The sequence below is a fragment of the Geotrypetes seraphini genome, chromosome 3 (genome assembly GCF_902459505.1).
Source record: "Geotrypetes seraphini chromosome 3, aGeoSer1.1, whole genome shotgun sequence".
NCBI classification, from domain to species: Eukaryota; Metazoa; Chordata; class Amphibia; order Gymnophiona; family Dermophiidae; genus Geotrypetes; species Geotrypetes seraphini.
Genome location: NC_047086.1, coordinates 177968444 through 177986371, shown reverse-complemented (window position 1 = coordinate 177986371; position 17928 = coordinate 177968444). Strand labels below are relative to the sequence as shown.

The 17928-nt window shown below is 44.8% G+C and overlaps 1 protein-coding gene across 6 annotated transcripts in view; it reads left to right on the top strand.

Annotated features, from left to right (window-relative positions):
- Positions 1 to 17269, top strand: part of TRMT11 (tRNA methyltransferase 11 homolog) — a 177133-nt gene extending 159864 nt beyond the window's left edge. For 5 of the 6 annotated variants that reach the window (XM_033937103.1, XM_033937104.1, XM_033937102.1 and 2 more), the window contains one exon: positions 15201 to 17268. In XM_033937103.1, the coding sequence (XP_033792994.1) occupies positions 15201 to 15332 (132 nt within the window). In that variant the 3' untranslated portion in view covers positions 15333 to 17268. Of the gene's footprint in view, positions 1 to 15200 lie in introns of all 6 variants that reach the window. The other variant, XM_033937105.1, reaches the window with a different exon arrangement.
- The last annotated feature ends 659 nt before the right edge of the window (positions 17270 to 17928 follow it).

The window sequence follows — 17928 nt, the reverse complement described above, 5'->3', positions numbered from 1 at the left end:
TTCTCGCGGTAAATTTAAAGTCCCGGAACGGGTCCTCCGAGCACTCCCTTGTCTGCATCTTCAGTCCGGATCCCGGTGCCTCACAGATAAAGACCGAGCAGAAGTAGCCATTGAGTAATTCGGCTTTATCTGAGGCTGAGTCTACATAGTTACCATTAGGTTTCCTGAGGTGCACAATTCCGTCTGTGTTCTTTTTTCTGTCACTAACATACCTGAAAAATGATTTATCCCCATTTTTAACATGCCTAGCTATATTTTCTTCCATCTGGAGTTTGGCTTCCCTGACTGCTGTTTAACAGTTCTAGATTTCATCAGATAGGCTTCTTTAGTTTTCGGGTGTTGTGATAGTTTGTAGGATACAAATGCTCTTTTCTTCTGCTTTACTAGTTCTGAGATCTCTGCGGAGAACCACTGGGGTCTATTATTTTTCTGTCTTTTACTCACGGTTTGTATTTAGAGGTTGGTTGCTTCCTGCAGGGTAGATTTCAGAGCCGACCACAGTACCTCCATATCGTCCGTCGTGTCCTGGTTTTGCAGCATCTTATAGACAAAATCTCCCATGCTTTGGAAGTTAGCTCCCTTAAATTTAAGGACCTTTGTTGATGTATTTGTCCTTGTAACTCCCTTCCTGAGGTGAAACCACACCATGTTGTGGTCACTGGAGGCTAAAGCATCTCCTACCGAAACTTCTGTGACACTGTCTCCATTGGTGAATAACAGGTCCAGAATCGCTTGATCTCTGGTGGGCTCCAATACCATCTGTTTGAGGCATGCTCCCTGTATGGAGGCTAGTAATCTTCTGCTGCCACTGGTCGTAGCGGGAAGTTTGTTCCAGTCCACATCAGGCATATTGAACTCCCCCCAACAGCACAGTGTCTCCACACAGAGTGATGGTCTCGATGTCTTCGATTAATTCTTTGTCTATGTTGTCTTGTTTTGGAGGTCTGTACACAACTCCAAGATACAGGCATTTGTCATTGCTCCTGGCAAGGTTCACCCAGAGGGATTCCCCCATATACTTGACATCTATTATCCTGGTAACTTTGATGTCCTCTCTGTTGTATAGTGCTACCCCTCCTCCAGTTTTGTTTTCTCTGTCTCGGTGGAGCAAGTTATATCCTGGTATAATCATATCCCATCCATGGGACTCCGAGAACAAGGTTTCTGTTATCACCACCACATCTAGGTCAGCATTTCTCATTTCTGTTTCCAATTCCAGAATTTTATTGCCCAAACTACGTGCGTTAACATACATAGCCGTCCATTCACTATGTTTGTCTGGTCTGCATGGAGATTTTCCCGTTTGAGTTAGTTTGTCCCCTTCAGTATTGCCCAAACTATGTGCATTAACATACCTAGCCGTCCATTTTCTATATTTGTCTGGTCTGCATGGAGATTTTCCCATTCTAGTTGTTTTGTCCCCCTCATTATTATCTTCAACGCAAGTTAGTTTGTCCCCCTCATTTCTATCTTTAACGCAAATACTTACCTTAGACTCAAAGATGGAGTGATTATTTACCCTACCAGGATGGGTCCCCAACCCCAGCTCACCTAGTTTAAAGCCCTTCGAAGTAGGTGTGCCAGACGTCATCCAAAGACGTTCTTCCCTCTTCTGGTCAGGTGTAGCCCATCTGATCCCTGCAGACCTTGAAGTGCTTCTCTGTGGTTCAGGAATCCGAAGTTCATCTCTCTGCACCATCTGCGTAACCACTTGTTTGTCCTCTGGATACATTCTTCCCTAGCTCTCCCCTTGCCTCTTACTGGAAGGATGGAGGAGAAGACCACCTGCACCTCCATCTGCTTCAGCTTCTCACCCAGGGCTTTTCAGGTATCTTCTCCGGGGTGTTCCTGGCGGTGTTGTTCATTCCAATGTGGATGAGGAGCATCGGGTTTTGATCTTGGGGCTTGATTAGTTTTTCTAAGCTGGTGGTTACATCTCAGATCCTGGCTCCCGGCAGACAGCAAACCTCTCTTGATTGTAGATCTGGTCTACAAACTGGTCCCTCGGTGCCTCGCATCATGGAGTCTCCAATGACAACCACTCTGCGCTTTTTGGGGGGATGGTGATCTGTTGCTTCTGGGGTCAAGGTTTTCCGCTGGGCCTCAAGATCGCTCTCCAGGATGTCCTCCTGAATTCCGTTGGCAGGTTTTTCCTGTAGGAGCTGGAATCTGTTCCTCAAGGTGATCTGTGGGGTTAATGTAAGGTTGCTGTGCTTGCATGATGAAGAAGAGGAAGGCCTTCTGTGTTTGCTTGCAGAGGTGACTAGCTGCCAGGTGTCAGCGTCTCTAGCCTCTTCTTGCACCTCAGCTGTTACTTCCAATGATGTAGTTCTGGTCGGTTTGTGCGTCTCGAAGATGGTCCTGTCTTCTTGCGCCTGCTCGGAGACTTGGGACTCTCGGGACAGCTCTTGAGACAATTCTTGGAGGACTTCATCGATGAACGCCTCATCTTCCCGGATACTAGAGAATGACATGGTGACAAAATTCATCACTGTTCCCGTCCCCGCGGGAAACCATCATCATGTCATTCTTTAAGGAGAGAGAGAAGAATCAAAGTATAATTGGGCACAACCACTGACCCACAAGCTTTGCTTTGAAGAATGCTGGAGTAGAAGGACTGAGGTTGAAATAGACACTAGAAAATGACATGGGATTATTTCCCGCGGTTATCCGCGGGGACGGGGAACGGTGATGAATTTTGTCACCGTGTCATTCTCTACCGGATACTTCTCAGGCGTATCACTTCTTCCCTCAGACTCATCAGCTCTTTCAGGATGTCACCGTCAGGCTGTTGCTAGATAGCTCCTTCTGTCTGCACAGAGACCGAAGTCTTCAGCTGGATAACTCCTTCTGTTTGCCAAGAGACCGAAGTCTTCAGCTGGGGCACAGCTTCGGTCTGCACAGAGACCTCCATCATCCGTCGGGGGTCCTCCTCAGTCTGCGCGGAGACTGTGGCCATCCTCCGAATCTCTTCGGCAACCGGAACACTGGTTTTGATTGCAGTCTTGGTGCTTCTAGTCTTCCCTGCCATTTTTGAGCTTATCACTTGCCTGCTAGCCAGTTAGATATGTGTGCCCGCTTAGTTAGCAGGTCAGTTATATTGTCTGCTGGGTCTGTCTGGTTATGTGTCTGCTGGTCTACTTGGTGGTGACTGCTTGTTTAGCTGTGTTAACTGCAAAGTTGATTAGCTGTGTTGTCTGCTGGGTTGCGTGACTACTCCTGTGTTAACTGCATGTCTGTTGGGCCTGCCTGGTGGTGCTGGTGTGCTACAGCTGGGTCCGCCTGGAGGTGTGTTGTGTGTCTGCTTGTACTATCTGGTGGTGTGTCTGCCTTTATTAGAAACATAGAAACATAGAAGATGACGGCAGAAAAGGGCCATAGCCCATCAAGTCTGCCCACTCTAACGACCCCACCCCCCTTGAATTTACCCCCCTAGAGATACCACATGTGTATCCCATTTCCATTTTTACCCCCCTAGAGATCCCACATGTGTATCCCATTTCCTTTTAAAATCTGGCACGCTGCTGGCCTGAATCACCTGAAGTGGAAGTTCATTCCAATGATCAACCACCCTTTAGGTGAAGAAGAACTTCCTGGTGTCGCCATGAAATTTCCCAACCCTGATTTTCAGCGGATGCCCTCTTGTGGTCGAGGGACCTTTAAGAAAGAAGATATCATTCTCCACCTCAATACGGCCCGTGATATATTTAAACGTCTCTATCATGTCTCCTCTCTCTCTCTACGTTCCTCGAGTGAGTATAGCTGCAATTTATTCAGCCTTTCCTCATACGGGAGGTCTTTGAGTCCCGAGACCATCCTGGTGGCCATTCGTTGAACCGACTCAACTGTCAGCACATCTTTTTGGTAATGTGGCCTTCAGAATTGTACACAATATTCCAGATGAGGCCTCACCATGGATCTGTACAACGGCATTATAACTTCGGGCTTCCGGCTGATAAAACTTCTACGGATACAACCCATCATTTGTCTTGCCTTTGATGAAGCCTTCTCCACTTGATTGGCAGTCTTCATGTCTTCGCTAATGATCACCCACAAATCACGTTCCGCCTTGGTCCTAACTAAGGTCTCACCATTAAGTGTGTAAGTTTTGCATGGATTCCTGCTGCCAAGGTGCATGACCTTACATTTTCTAGCATTGAGGTTTTGCTGCCATGTCGAGGACCAGTGTTCCAATAGAAGTAGGTCTTGTGTCATACTGTTTGGTAAAGTGTTCTCACTTACTATGTTGCATAGTTTGGCATCATCGGCAAATAATGTGATTTTACCCTGAAGCCCCTGAGTCAGATCTCCCACAAATATGTTGAAGAGGATCGGGCCCAAGACCGAGCCCTGCGGCACTCCACTGATCACCTCTGACGTTTTTGAAGGGGCACCATTCACCACCACTCTCTGAAGTCTACCGTTTAGCCAATCACTGACCCATGTAGTTAATGTCTCTCCCAGTCCCATTGATTTCATCTTGCTCAGTAGTCTGCGGTGTGGGACGCTATCAAAAGCTTTACTAAAGTCCAAGTACACGACGTCTAGGGACTCACCCACATCCAGTTTCCTTGTTATCCAGTCAAAGAAACTAATTAGATTGGATTGGCAGGACCTGCCCTTGGTAAATCCATGTTGGCGGGGATCCCGTAGATTCTTCTTGTCCAGGATCGTATCCAATTTATGCTTAATTAGTGTTTCCATGAGTTTACTCACTATGGATGTGAGACTCACCGGTCTGTAATTCTCTGCCTGCAGCCCTTTTTGTGGAGTGGGATTACATTGGCTGTTTTCTAGTCCAAGGGGACTCTTCCCGCCCTCAAGGAAAGATTGAAGAGCACAGATAACGGCTCTGCCAGGACATCACAGAGCTCTCTAAGCACCCTGGGGTGCTTAGATTGTCTGATCCCATGGCTTTGTTCACTTTGAGTCTTGATAGTTCCCAGTAGACACTGCTGGGAGTAAACTCGAAATTCCAGAATGGGTCTTCTGAGCTTTGCCTTGCTTGCAACTGTGGACCGGACCCCGGCGCCTCGCTGTGTTATCTGTTATTATCTGTTTAACTGCTGTTACTATCTGTGTTATCTGTTTAGCTGCTATGTCCTTTACCTAGCTGCCCCCTTTTATCCTTGTGTTATACAGGTGGTAACAGGCTATACAGGTGGTATCAGGCTATACATGCGGTATTAGGCTATACGTGCGGTGATAGGCTATATGTGCGGTAACAGGCTATATATGCGGTATAAGGCTATACTTGCGATAGTGGGCTATACAGGCGGTAACAGGCTATATATGGGGTATACGGCTATACTTGCGATAGTAGGCTATATAGGTGGTAACAGGCTATACATGTGGTATAAGGCTATACATGCGGTGATAGGTTATACTTGCGATAGTAGGCTATATAGGCGGTAACAGGCTATACATGCGGTATAAGGCTATACATGCAGTGATAGGTTATACATGCGGTAACAGGCTACACGTGCGGTAACAGGTTATATGTGCGGTAACAAACTGTACGGCTCTACAGTTATACAGGCTATATATGTTACAGGTTATACAGGCTATACATGCAGACAGTACGTATAGGTTATACAGGTTGAAAAGGCTATACTTGCAGGCTGTGGTTTTGGATTCTAGAGGCAGTTGCAGGCTACCCTTTTAGTGGTAATTAGGAAGGTTTTCGAGTGATCTGGGTTTCAGATTCGCACAGATGCTTCGCAAAGGCGCATGCTGCCCTGCTGGAGTTCTGTAAGGCTCTTCACCAGAGTTGCTGCGTTCCAGGTCCGATCTGGGAGGTTTAATCCGGGCGTTGAGTCACTTCATAGAGGTCGCTTCACAAAGACACGCACTAAGTCGCATGTGCCTTTGCCGTGCGCCTTAGCCAGCGCGCCGAACGGCTGCGCGCCATTGGCGCTGCTTGAATTTTAAAGGTGCTTCCCGCTGGATCGGGGGAGGGGTGGAGCAGAGCTCACACGCCCTGCTGGAGTAGGGCTCTCAGCTTTCAGGGTCAGCCCGCTGATTTCAGTGCGGGAAGGAGGCTTCCCGTTGGCGCTGCTTGAATTTTAAAGGTGCTCCCTGAAAATTTGAGGCGGTTTACAACAAGAAGCGCTGGACAATCAGCAAAGAGGTCACAATTCAAAGTCATCAATACAATCTTACATAATGGAAGAAATGGAAAGCTATCTAGTTCTTAAGGTTCTCAAAGTCATCAATGCAATCTTACATGATGGAAGAAGTGGAAAGCTATATAGATCTTAAGGTTACTGGTTGAATTAGCAGAGGTATAAAAATTCTTAGTTTACAAATCGATTGAACAAACTCGTTTTTATCAATTTTCTCAAACGTTCACGCAGCTCTTGATCTTATGCTTCTGCTCCTTTGGGCAGAGAAGCCAGAACATTGGACTCTTTTGGCAAATGCATTTTCCAGTCATCCATGCTGCTTAACAGAATAATGGACTATCAATTTTACATGCCCATTTACTTCAAATCTTTATTAAAACAGATGTCAGAATTTGAGGAATTTTTACCTCCAGACAAGTTAAAACAATTTCAACAACTATCTAAGAACTTGTTTACTACTCTTAAGTGCATAGCTAGTGTAGCTTTTGATGTTTCTTCCAGAATGTCTGCAGTAGCAATTGCAATGCACCGTTTAGCCTGGCAAAGTGTCTCTGACCTGGAAATATCAGTTGAGGAATGCTTTTCCAATGTCCCTTGTAAGGGAGATGGCCTATTTGGAGAAAAAATTGAAGCTGCTGCAGATATTGTGACAACTTTAACTAAACCAGAAACCTCTCAAACTTCTTCATCGTCTAGAAGATATTCTTGCTTCTCCAGACGTTCCTTTTATTACAATGAGAAACCAGCATCCACAATAGAGACAGATACCTATTATTACTACACCAAAAGAAGATAAAATCAGCCTTCTTCATCTTTTAGGTCTGCTTTCAGTGACCTTGTGTAAGACAACAAAGGACACAGAAATCACAACCTCAATCTCAATCCAAACAGCAATCATCCTTTTGATTTCTTTCTAGAGAGCATTGCCAACACTTTCCTGACTCTTCCTCGCGATCTGCCCATCAGATACAGATTAATTAATTTTCACCACTGTTGGACTTTTATAACATTGAATCAGTGGGTATTTTGAGTTGTCATATATAATACAAAAAGGCACCACTATTAATGGCAAAAGTATTATGCAACCTGAGAGAAGCCTTGAGAAAGCTGGTCATTAACGGTGAAACAGGTCCCGTCAGGCCAAGGCTGCCTGCAACAATTGAGATAAGCGTGGTCTATTTTTTGAAGCATGTCTCATTCATTTAGCATGCAATATGATTGAATTTAAGGTTTTGCATTTAGTTAACCACAGTAAAATTATAAAAATAAAGAACACAAAAGTTTTGAGATGTTTTTCAGGATCGATTCAGGAGAGAGCACAGGAAGCATCAAAAAGAATGTCACCGAATAGTCAGGAAAGCCAAGAAAGAGTATGAGGAGAGACTGGCCAAGGAAGCAAGAAATTTCAAACCATTTTCCCAATATGTGAAAGGGAAACAGCCAGCGAGGGAGGAGGTGGGGCCCCTGGATGAGGGTGACCGGAAGGGAGTGGTGAAAGAGGAAAAAGAAGTGGCTGGTAGGCTAAACAAGTTCTTCTCGTCGGTCTTTACAATAGAGGACACATCCAGTGTGCCAGAACCGGAAAAAATCTTCAGGGGAGATCAAGAGGGGAAATTATCATACATGGAGGTAAGCCTCGAAGACGTTCTCAGGCAGATAGATAGATTAAGAACGGACAAAGCTCCAGGCCCAGACGGGATCCACCCGAGAATACTGAAAGAGCTCAGAGATGAAACAGCAGAGCTACTGCAGCATATTTGCAACATGTCCTTGAGAACAGGGGTAATCCCGGAGGACTGGAAGATAGCGAATGTTACACCGATCTTCAAAAAAGGATCGAGAGGTGACCCGGGAAACTACAGACCGGTGAGCTTAACCTCTGTTCCGGGGAAGATGGCCGAATCACTGATCAGGGAAGGTATCAATGAGCATATAGAAAAAAATAATCTGATGAGATCGAGCCAGCATGGTTTCTGTAAAGGCCGATCATGCCAGACAAATCTACTGCATTTCTTTGAGGGGATAAGTAAGCAATTGGACCAAGGTGACCCAGTAGACATTATATATCTAGATTTCCAAAAAGCCTTCGACAAGGTGCCCCATGAGCGCTTACTGAATAAACTGTGGAGTCACGGGGTGAAAGGGGACGTGCACAGATGGATCAAAAATTGGCTGGCGGACAGGAAACAAAGGGTAGGAGTAAAGGGGCACTACTCTGACTGGATAGGGGTCACAAGTGGTGTTCCGCAAGGGTCAGTGCTGGGACCACTGCTGTTCAATATATTTATTAATGATCTAGAAACGGGGACAAAGTGCGAAGTTATCAAGTTCGCGGATGACACAAAACTCTCCAGCAGGGTCAGAACTGTTGAGGAATGCAAAGAACTGCAGAGCGACCTGAACAAACTGAGTGAGTGGGCAAAAAAATGGCAGATGAGCTTCAATGTGGAGAAATGTAAGGTTTTGCACATAGGGAAGGGGAACTCCATGTACAGCTACGCGATGGGAGGGAGGGTACTCGGGGAAGGCAGCCAAGAAAAAGATCTGGGGGTATTGGTGGATAACACAATGAAGCCGGTGGCACAATGTGCAGCGGCCTCAAAAAAAGCGAACAGAATGTTGGGCATTATCAAGAAAGGTATCACTACCAGAACGAAGGAAGTTATCCTACCACTGTATCGAGCAATGGTGCGCCCACATCTGGAATACTGCGTCCAATACTGGTCGCCATACCTCAAGAAGGACATGGCAATACTCGAGAGGGTCCAGAGGAGGGCAACGAGGATGATAAAGGGTATGGAGAACCTTTCATATGCCGAACGGTTAGACAGGCTGGGGCTCTTTACCCTGGAGAAGCGGAGACTGAGAGGGGACATGATAGAGACTTATAAAATCATGAAAGGCATAGAGAAGGTGGAGAGGGACAGATTCTTTAGGGACAACAGGGACAACTAAAACAAGAGGTCATTCAGAAAAACTGAGAGGAGACAGATTCATAACGAATGCAAGGAAGTTCTTCTTCACTCAGAGGGTGGTGGACACCTGGAACAAGCTTCCCGGAGAGGTGATAAGACAGAGTACAATTCTGGGGTTCAAAAAGGGACTGGATGACTTCCTGGAAGCGAAGGGGATTACAGGGTACAGATAGAGGTACCTTACAGGACATTGAGCGAATAGGGTATGGATATTTTAGGTTAGGTAGGGAACACTTTCAGGTCATGGACCTGGGGGGCCGCCGCGGGAGCGGACTGCCGGGCACGATGGACCCCCTGGTCTGACCCGGCAGAAGCAATGCTTATGTTCTTATGTTCTTATGATTATAGAAACGTGAAACCTTGTAAGCCTTTGTTAGGTTCATTCCTGCCAATCAAGCAGGTTTCTGAGATCCTTTTCCTCTCATATAATCACTCCTCTGAGTATACTCCCATGTTCTCCTTGAATGTTTCAAAATAAACATCAAGAAGACATGAGGTCTGAATGCTGTTGTAAAATATAGCAATGCACGGGGATCTGAGGCTCTCCCCTTAGCACAGTTTAAAGTGCCTTAAAAAAGTGCAGGAAGATGTTTTCAATGAATTTGTGTCTACTTTAAGCACTTAAAAACAATTTGAGAAAGGTATTTTGATTTAGAATTCGATTGCCTTTCTCATTCCTGTATATGATTTTTGGAGACATCCTATATAGCCCATTTTGCTGTAATTCTTTACCAGATTCTCAATCAATTCCATGTAGTTTTCGGCCTTGTGACAAACCATTGCAACAAAAGTGTTCCAAGCCATTTTCTCCTTCCTAGTTAGCTTCTTGGGAAATTCCTTGCATTCCAGGATTATCTTTATCTGTGGTCTGATGAAGACACTGACAGATTAGGGAAAATGTCTTGAAGATACTTGAAGGCTGCTGAATCCTTATCTAGAGCTCTGATAAATTGTTTCATTAGTTCCAAATTTGATGTGCAGTGGTAGCATCAGCACCTTCTGGGGTTCCCATTTGATGTTGTCTCTCCCCACAGAGAACCCTGTCTTCTGTGGTCAGTCCCACCTTTCGTAGTGCAGGGAAACTTGGTAAAACCACTTTGGAGACCCATTAGGAATGCCACTATTTTGAAGTCTCTGATGACTTCCCAGCTATATTCATCATACTTCAAGGTGCCTTGTAAGGTCTTGATACTGTTGTAATCCTCTTTGAGATGCACTGAGTGAGCCACTGAAAGAGATGGGTACTTGTTCCTGTTATGGAGCAGCATGGCTTTGATGCTCCTGATCAGTTGTCAATGAAGAGATGCCAGTCTTTCGGGTTACAGGTGATTCTAATTGCCTCATACAGACTGGTCATATTATGGCAGAAAGAGAGCCCATCTTAATGGGTGAAGAAGGTGGAAAAAGCATAGTGACACTTCCTCTGATCTGTGACTTGCACACTTTCATCCAACAAGTTCCACTGCTTGGACCTAGATGTCAAAAGCTTGGCATTGGACTTGATGAGACCAAGATCTCTGATCAAGTCTTTGAGGTCTTTTTGGTTTGGATAGTATGGGTTTCTCTCATCAGATGCACTTCTGATATTGTAAACTGGATCTATATTTCCTTCCTCATTTTCTGACTTGTTGCTCTCTTCTGAAAGCACCTGCTCTCTCAGGTGGAGTGAGTATGGGGAGCTCAGGGCAATGTGGTCCACTTACAGAAGTATTAGTTGCTTGAGTGTTCATTAGGTTCCCACACAATTCTTGGGATAGCAAACATGGCTCTATTTTCTCCTCCGTACCATCCTGTAGAAGAATAAAATGAAATTGTGGTAATGAAAACAATAAATTTATTTCACCTATGACTAATCTGTACGAGATTCTCACAACATATTTCATAGATGATATATTTTGAAATAACATTGAAAATTTTAAAATTTAAATATTAAAAAAATTAAATATTCTAAGAAATTTTATAGCAGAAAATTCTGCCATCCTAGTGAGAAAGAAAATTGTCTTACCTTCCAGGTTTTTGGGCAGTTTTTGCATGTGAAGTGAGGTGCCCAAAGTTTGTCTTGATCCCTAACAGGCATGCCAAAATATACCTTGTAGGCATCACAAATCTTAGCAGATGCTTCTATGGAGTACTTTTCCCCTCTTATCTTAATAAATTGGCCACATCCATAGCAAAATGCATCTGCTGGATATTTGCAGCCTCTGGATGCCATCTAAGCAGATATGTTATCACTTAGGCAGCTGGAACTGAATAGAGGTCTGCACGGGAACGGGGATCCCGCGGGTCCCGCGGGGATCCCGCGGGTTCCCCCCCTGGCCCACGGGACTCCCACGGGGACGCCCCCTGGCCCACGGGACTCCCACGGGGATGCCCCCCTGACCCACGGGACTCCCACGGGGACGCCCCCTTGCCCACGGGACTCCCACGGGGATGAAAACAACCTACCTAAATTCTGGCGATGCAAGCATGCAGCTTACAAGTCTGGCGTCGCGTCGGGAAATAGCCATGTTGAGCAGTGAGCTCAGCACGTACACAGATGAAAGCCTTGCTTGCTGATTGGTCCGGCGGCCCCGCCCCACCGTGCCGCCGGACCAATCAGCAAGCAAGGCTTTCATCTGTGTACGTGCTGAGCTCACTGCTCAGCATGGCTATTTCCCGACGCGGGCATTAGGCTGTTTTTTGTCATTTCGGGTGGGGGATGGCAGCGGCAGCAGCAGCCTGAAAAAGAAATCATCCTGGCCGGGTTCGGTGTCATGCTCCGGAGCTTCTACAGCCTTCCTATCTCCCTCTCCCTTCTACCTGCGGCTCTCTTCGGCAACTCAGCAGCAACGATCGACACAAGCTTCTGGCGTCGGGGCCTACCCTCTGCAAGTCCCGCTTGTTTCAACTTCCTTTTTCCACAAAGGTGGGACTCGTAGAGGGAAGGCCTCGATGTCGGCAGCTTGTCTTGATCACCGCTGCTGACGAGTTGCTTAAGAGAGCCGCGGAGCAGGGGGGTGTTGCCAGGTGCAGGTAGAAGGGAGAGGGCCAGATGCAGGACTCATGGGTGAGGGAGGAGAAGAGAGAGAGAAAGAGAGAGGGGAGGGAAACAAAAGGAAATCTTTCATACTGGGCTGGGCCGGAGTGGAGAGAGGGTGGAAAGATTCTGGCTACAGGGTGCAGTAACAAAGGAAAAGGGGGGAAAGCTGAAAATGGAGATAGTGACACAAAGAAGAGAAAGGGTAAGCAGGACCTTCTGAATAAGGATAGAGATACAGAGGGGACATGAAGAGGAGGTGAAATAGAGACATAGAAGTAATGCTGAAAAAGTGTGTGTGGGGGGGGGAGATAAAGACATTGAAAGGGCAAATGGTGAATATGGGGTAAAGACAAGGACAGAGACAAATGAAGATTCTGAAAAAGTGGTGAGATAGGGATATAGGTGAGATGGACACAAAGAAGGGTGATGCTGGAAAATAGGTGGAATGGTAATTCTGACAGACACAGAAGGGAAATGCTGGATCAAGGAGAGATGGGGCTCAGGCTGGATGGAATGAGGAGAAATGCCTTGTTGGCCCGGAACTTCCTCTCCTACGTCAGAATTGACGTCAGGGAGCGGAATGCTGGTCAGCGCGACGCTTCTGCAGGGAAAGCTTGGGACAGCGGTGGCTTGGGGACTATTCCCCGATGGCGGTGGCAGCAAACCGAGTGGCTTGGGGGAGGGCACGGAGAAAGAAAGAAAGGGGGCAGACAGAGAGACAGAAAGAAGGGGGAACAGGGAGACAGAAAGAAAAAGTTGGGGGAGAGAATGAGGTCTGGAGGAGAGGAAACATACAGGAGGCTGAAAGAAAGGAAGAAAGATTGGATGCACAGTCAGAAGAAGAAAGTGCAACCAGAGACTCATGAAATCACCAAACAGCAAAGATAGGAAAAATGATTTTATTTTCAATTTAGTGATCAAAATGTGTCTGTTTTGAGAATTTATATCTGCTGTCTATATTTTGCACTATGGCTCCCTTTTACTAAACCGCAATATTGTTTTTTAGCGCAGGGAGCCTATGAGCATTGAGAGCAGCGCGAGGCATTCAGCGTAATTCCCTGTGCTAAAACCTACTATTGTGGTTTAGTAAAAAGGGAGGGGGTGTATTTGTCTATTTTTGTATTTTGTTACCGAGGTGACATTGCATAGAGTCATCTGCCTTGGGAAATGTATATGGCAGATATCTTTGTTTTGTGTTCAAAAGAAAAGGAAATGCATTTCTGGTTTTATTTCTACAGTGTTGAAGTACTTGTTGGCCCTTGCTGTGACTGGTGGGGATCCCCAAGCACCGCCAGCAGAGGACCTCCTCTAGAGATGGTCAGAACTCCCCTCCACCAAGCGCAGCAGTCGCTGGTAGCATCCATGAGCCACTGAGGTGCCAGCATCTGTGACTCAGGGACGCTACTGCTGCCTGCCAAGCTTGGCAAAAGGGACCCCAGGCCAACTGCAAAGGAAGTCCTCAGCTGACAGTTTGTGGGTTCTCATCAGCTGAGTATTTATATTTTATATTTACATTAGAGGTTCTGGTAGAAACCCATTTACAAAGTATGTATTCTTCCCAATTAATATTTCCAAATTAATAGTCTCTTTGCTTATTTGTAAATGGGTCTCTACCAGAGCCTTTAATTCAGTAGCATAATTAAATAAAATAACTATTTCTGAAGTTTATAGGGAAGGATGGTGACGGAGGGGATTCCTCGCGGGGACGGGTGGGGACGGAGGGGATTCCTCGCGGGGACGGGTGGGGACGGAGGGGATTCCTCGCGGGGACGGGTGGGGACGGAGGGATTCCTCATGGGGACGGGTGGGGACGGAGGGATTCCTCACGGGGACGGGTGGGGATGGGTGGGATTTTGGCGGGGACGGGTGGGGACGGGTGGGATTTCTGTCCCCGCGCAACTCTCTAGAACTGAACTGAGCTGGTGGGCTTAAGATCTCTATAGTTATTCTGTACTACTATTTATATTGATGGAAAGTTCTTGAAGTTACTCTAGGATGCCCTTTTACTAAGGTCTATGGCCAAAATTAGCACAGCAGGTACCTACCACTGATGTTGGCCCACGGCTCAAAAAAGCACTGCTTGTAGGCATGTCTCCTGAGGAAGGTTTATGCCCACATGCACTGCGGTAACAGTGTGTCTAAAAAGCCCTTACCACCTGTTTTTTTGCAGATGGTAAAGGCTTCTGCGCTAACCTGGTAGTAAGATGCGCCATGCACCTTTACCACAGTGGACCAGTGCATTGTGGATATACACCCCCACAATACGTCCCTTCCTCTGCCCATCTTCGCCCACAGCCACGGTAAGCCAGACCACCTGAATTTCCATGCAGCAAATCTTGTATTACCACAGCATCAAGTGTGGTGCATTTGTGATATTGTTTGTTGTGTGGCAATACCCTACCGCACCGTAGTAAAGCACTCCTAAAGTTACTCAGCTTGGAATCAATCTAGAATGTTCTGCAAAAAAGGTAATTTTCAAAATATCAGTGTCCTGGTCACAAAAACAAAGTTTGAGGGGAATGATAGCTATTTTCTATACTTTTGTGGCATAGGTAATTAAGAAAGAACCCAGGAAGAAAAAAATAAAATTTTGTTATATAGTTTAATTGCTACATTCTATTTACTTTCTTAGCCCCTGTCACACATTGAGCTGAGGGTTTAATTGTATCCTCAACAATGACAAATAGATCCTTTTCCTGGGTGGTGATTTTTAACGTGGAACCCTGCATCAGTAGTTCAGTTTGCACTCTATTTTTTACAGAAATCAACAGCTGCAGTAGTTGCTCATATCATAATATATAAGCTGTGTTCACAGGTCTCTGGTTTAACGATGCATTTGTCCTGATCAACTCTGACTAGAGCAGACTTTATTCTTGGCCTGTATGTCTGGGTTAATTTGTCAGCTGAGAAAATCTGGAAGGTGGAACCCATCGGGATGCCAGTGATCAGTTCACAATAGCCATGGAATTATTTGCATGGAATTTGATGTGTATGTATGTTGACTGGAGTAAAACCTCAGAGGTTTGAAAACAAATTAACATTCCTGGGTTTTTTTTCTGGAAATTTGTTTGTCATATACAGGACCAGGATCAGAATGCTCATCTGTTGGACTGTCAGTATGTGCCATACAAGGGTCATGATTCGTTTCGGGAAAAGTATTTCAGTGGAGTGACTAAGAGAATTGCACGAGAGGAAAAAACCAATCAGAAATGAAAAAGTAAAAAAGAGACTGTGCTGTCAAATGCATTTCTTTGTAAAGACCAGATAACTTCATCTATCCAGATGCTCCTAAGAATATATATCACCTTTAATGGACAGGAAAATAAATTTTAAATATCCATTCTGCAGTTGACCAATAAGATGACAAGCACTCCTACCTCAGCAAGGAAAATGGGTTTCCTCAACAATGACCATCATTCCTGTTACTGTTGCACATCTCTGAACTAAGCTTGAGATTGCTCAAAATTGTCCCTCCTTACTGCATCTAATTCTTACTTTTTTATTAACTCTGGGCCATATTCTGTAAAAGGCGCTAAAAGTTAGGTGCCTAACTTAATTGCATTAATTGGCGCGGTAATTGAACACACCATTTTAAACCAATTAAAACCACATTTTTAAAAAGTAGGTGCCAGAATCACACCTACATCATGGCGCCTAGTGACGCCTAAGGTCAAAGTAGGTGTAATTAGAGATGGAGATGACCTTAGGCGTCACTAGGCACTGCTATGCGCGATTCACCAAAAAAATTAAGTTTTTTCTTAGGTGCTGGTAGCCGTGATTCTGTTAATGGTGCCTAAATGTGATTGACAGGTGGCCGGCACCAGTTTTCTAGGTGCCGGCCAATTTACATAATCCAGGCCTTTGTTTGAAACCACATGTATATTTTACTGTAGTGAAGAACATGCGTTTAGGTCCAGTCTCTGTTATAGTAGCACCATTAGCTAAGGCCTAGCTAATCAGGTTTGGAATGCTTTTGCACTGTTGTAATTATAACCGAACACACATATGTAATGGTTTCAATGTTGTTTAAAGCTTATTTTAATGTGCACAGCTTTGTAAACTTAATTTTTAGCTCTTTTTAATTGGTAGTAGTGCTTTCAACCGCTAATAATGATGATTAGGCAGAACTGTTAAACTTTCACAGAAGGGCCTTAAATTCTATTTGTTTTTAAGCTTCAGACCCCCTGGAATTTTGAAATCCTGTAATGGTGATCAAGCATAGCTCATTTGTTTTTGTTTGTAATTGATACTTGTTAAACCAACATAGCTTGCTGTGAGTTCCCTACAGCAGCATCGCATGCAAAGCTGCTCTTTTGAATTATTACTGGCATGCCCTGGGCCAAGTATGTGAAACTCATAAGACCTGACCAGACTTGGATAGGCTGTTTCTACACCCTGTGAAGCCTGCCCACATTCGAAGCTCATCTGTACCTTGGATTTGGTTTTACATTCCTAAACCTTGACTCTTAGTCAAGCAAACTGTCTCCCCTATGTTCATTAGGTCTTTGAAACTGAAGCTATAGTTTTCTTGAAGGCTAAAAGCTTTGCTGAATCTATATCATATTCCTCATTAAAAAAAACAACAACCCATTGTGGTGAATATCATTGGAACCATTAATTTAGGATGTTAATTATTTTGCATGTGCTTGGGTGGTCAGGTAGGGAAGTGGGAATATCATCTTGTTACATTCAAACAGTTTTTATTGAAAAGACACAATGCAGAGCAATAACATTACACTCAAAGAACAGAACATCGAAAAATACAATAAAGCTCCACCAGACTACAAGATACAATATGAACAAAGCAATAATATCATAAGAGAGCCCCCCTCCAAACCTCTCCAAACCCAACCAACAAATCACAATAAAGCAGAGATAACCAAAGCATACCTTATATAAGAAATCCCAAAAGGGGGTAAAAATCCATGGCCTGGTATCTGATGACCCTGGGGGCACCCTGTCATCCCTAAGGGAATACTATCTTGTTAGACCAGCCAGATAGAACACACCTTTAGAAAAGAGAATGCATGCTTCTTATTTGGGTCATTGTATCTCTCTATGAATTAAAGCATCAACGCTTACTTATGTTTACATAATTCATGTGACTAAAAAGTAAAATTTTTAAGACCCCCATCTTAGTTCTGATATGTTTGCAGATTGTGTCTTTAACATTTTTGAAAAGCTTATTTTACTTAGCCTCTTTTTCCCCTTATAAGTCTAAATAAAAGGGGCAATTCTGTGTTTATTTTGAACTGAATTTCAAGCAGGCATCATGGTGATATGTAGAAAGCATGTGTATTTGCATGAATGGATTTCTGAGGTTAAGTCTGTGCACACAAAGCCAAACAAACATGGAAGGTACAACAAAATTCTCTATTAATTCAGAAACTGGAGCCTGTTACTTCACAGGCTCAGGGAAAGGAAAATAGTCTCTTAGTTCAAAAGCAAAAATCTTGAAACAGGCCTATGACTTACAGAGCCCAAGATACTGTTTGTGGCCAGAGGCTTCCATGCCCCAAACACAGGTTGCAACAGTCTCTCAGAGGGTGACCAGGTCTGCCCCAGCCAGACTGTAGAACATGGGTAGGGAACTCCGGTCCTCGAGAGCCGTATTCCAGTCGGGTTTTCCCCAATGAATATGCATGAGATCTATTTGTATGCACTGCTTTCAGTGCATATTCATTGGAGAAATCCTGAAAACCTGACTGGAATACGGCTCTCGAGGACCGGAATTCCCTACCCCTGCTCTAGAACATGGCTCAAAATATTTCAGCAAAAGTAGTTGGTGTACCACCTCAACCAAGCAGGA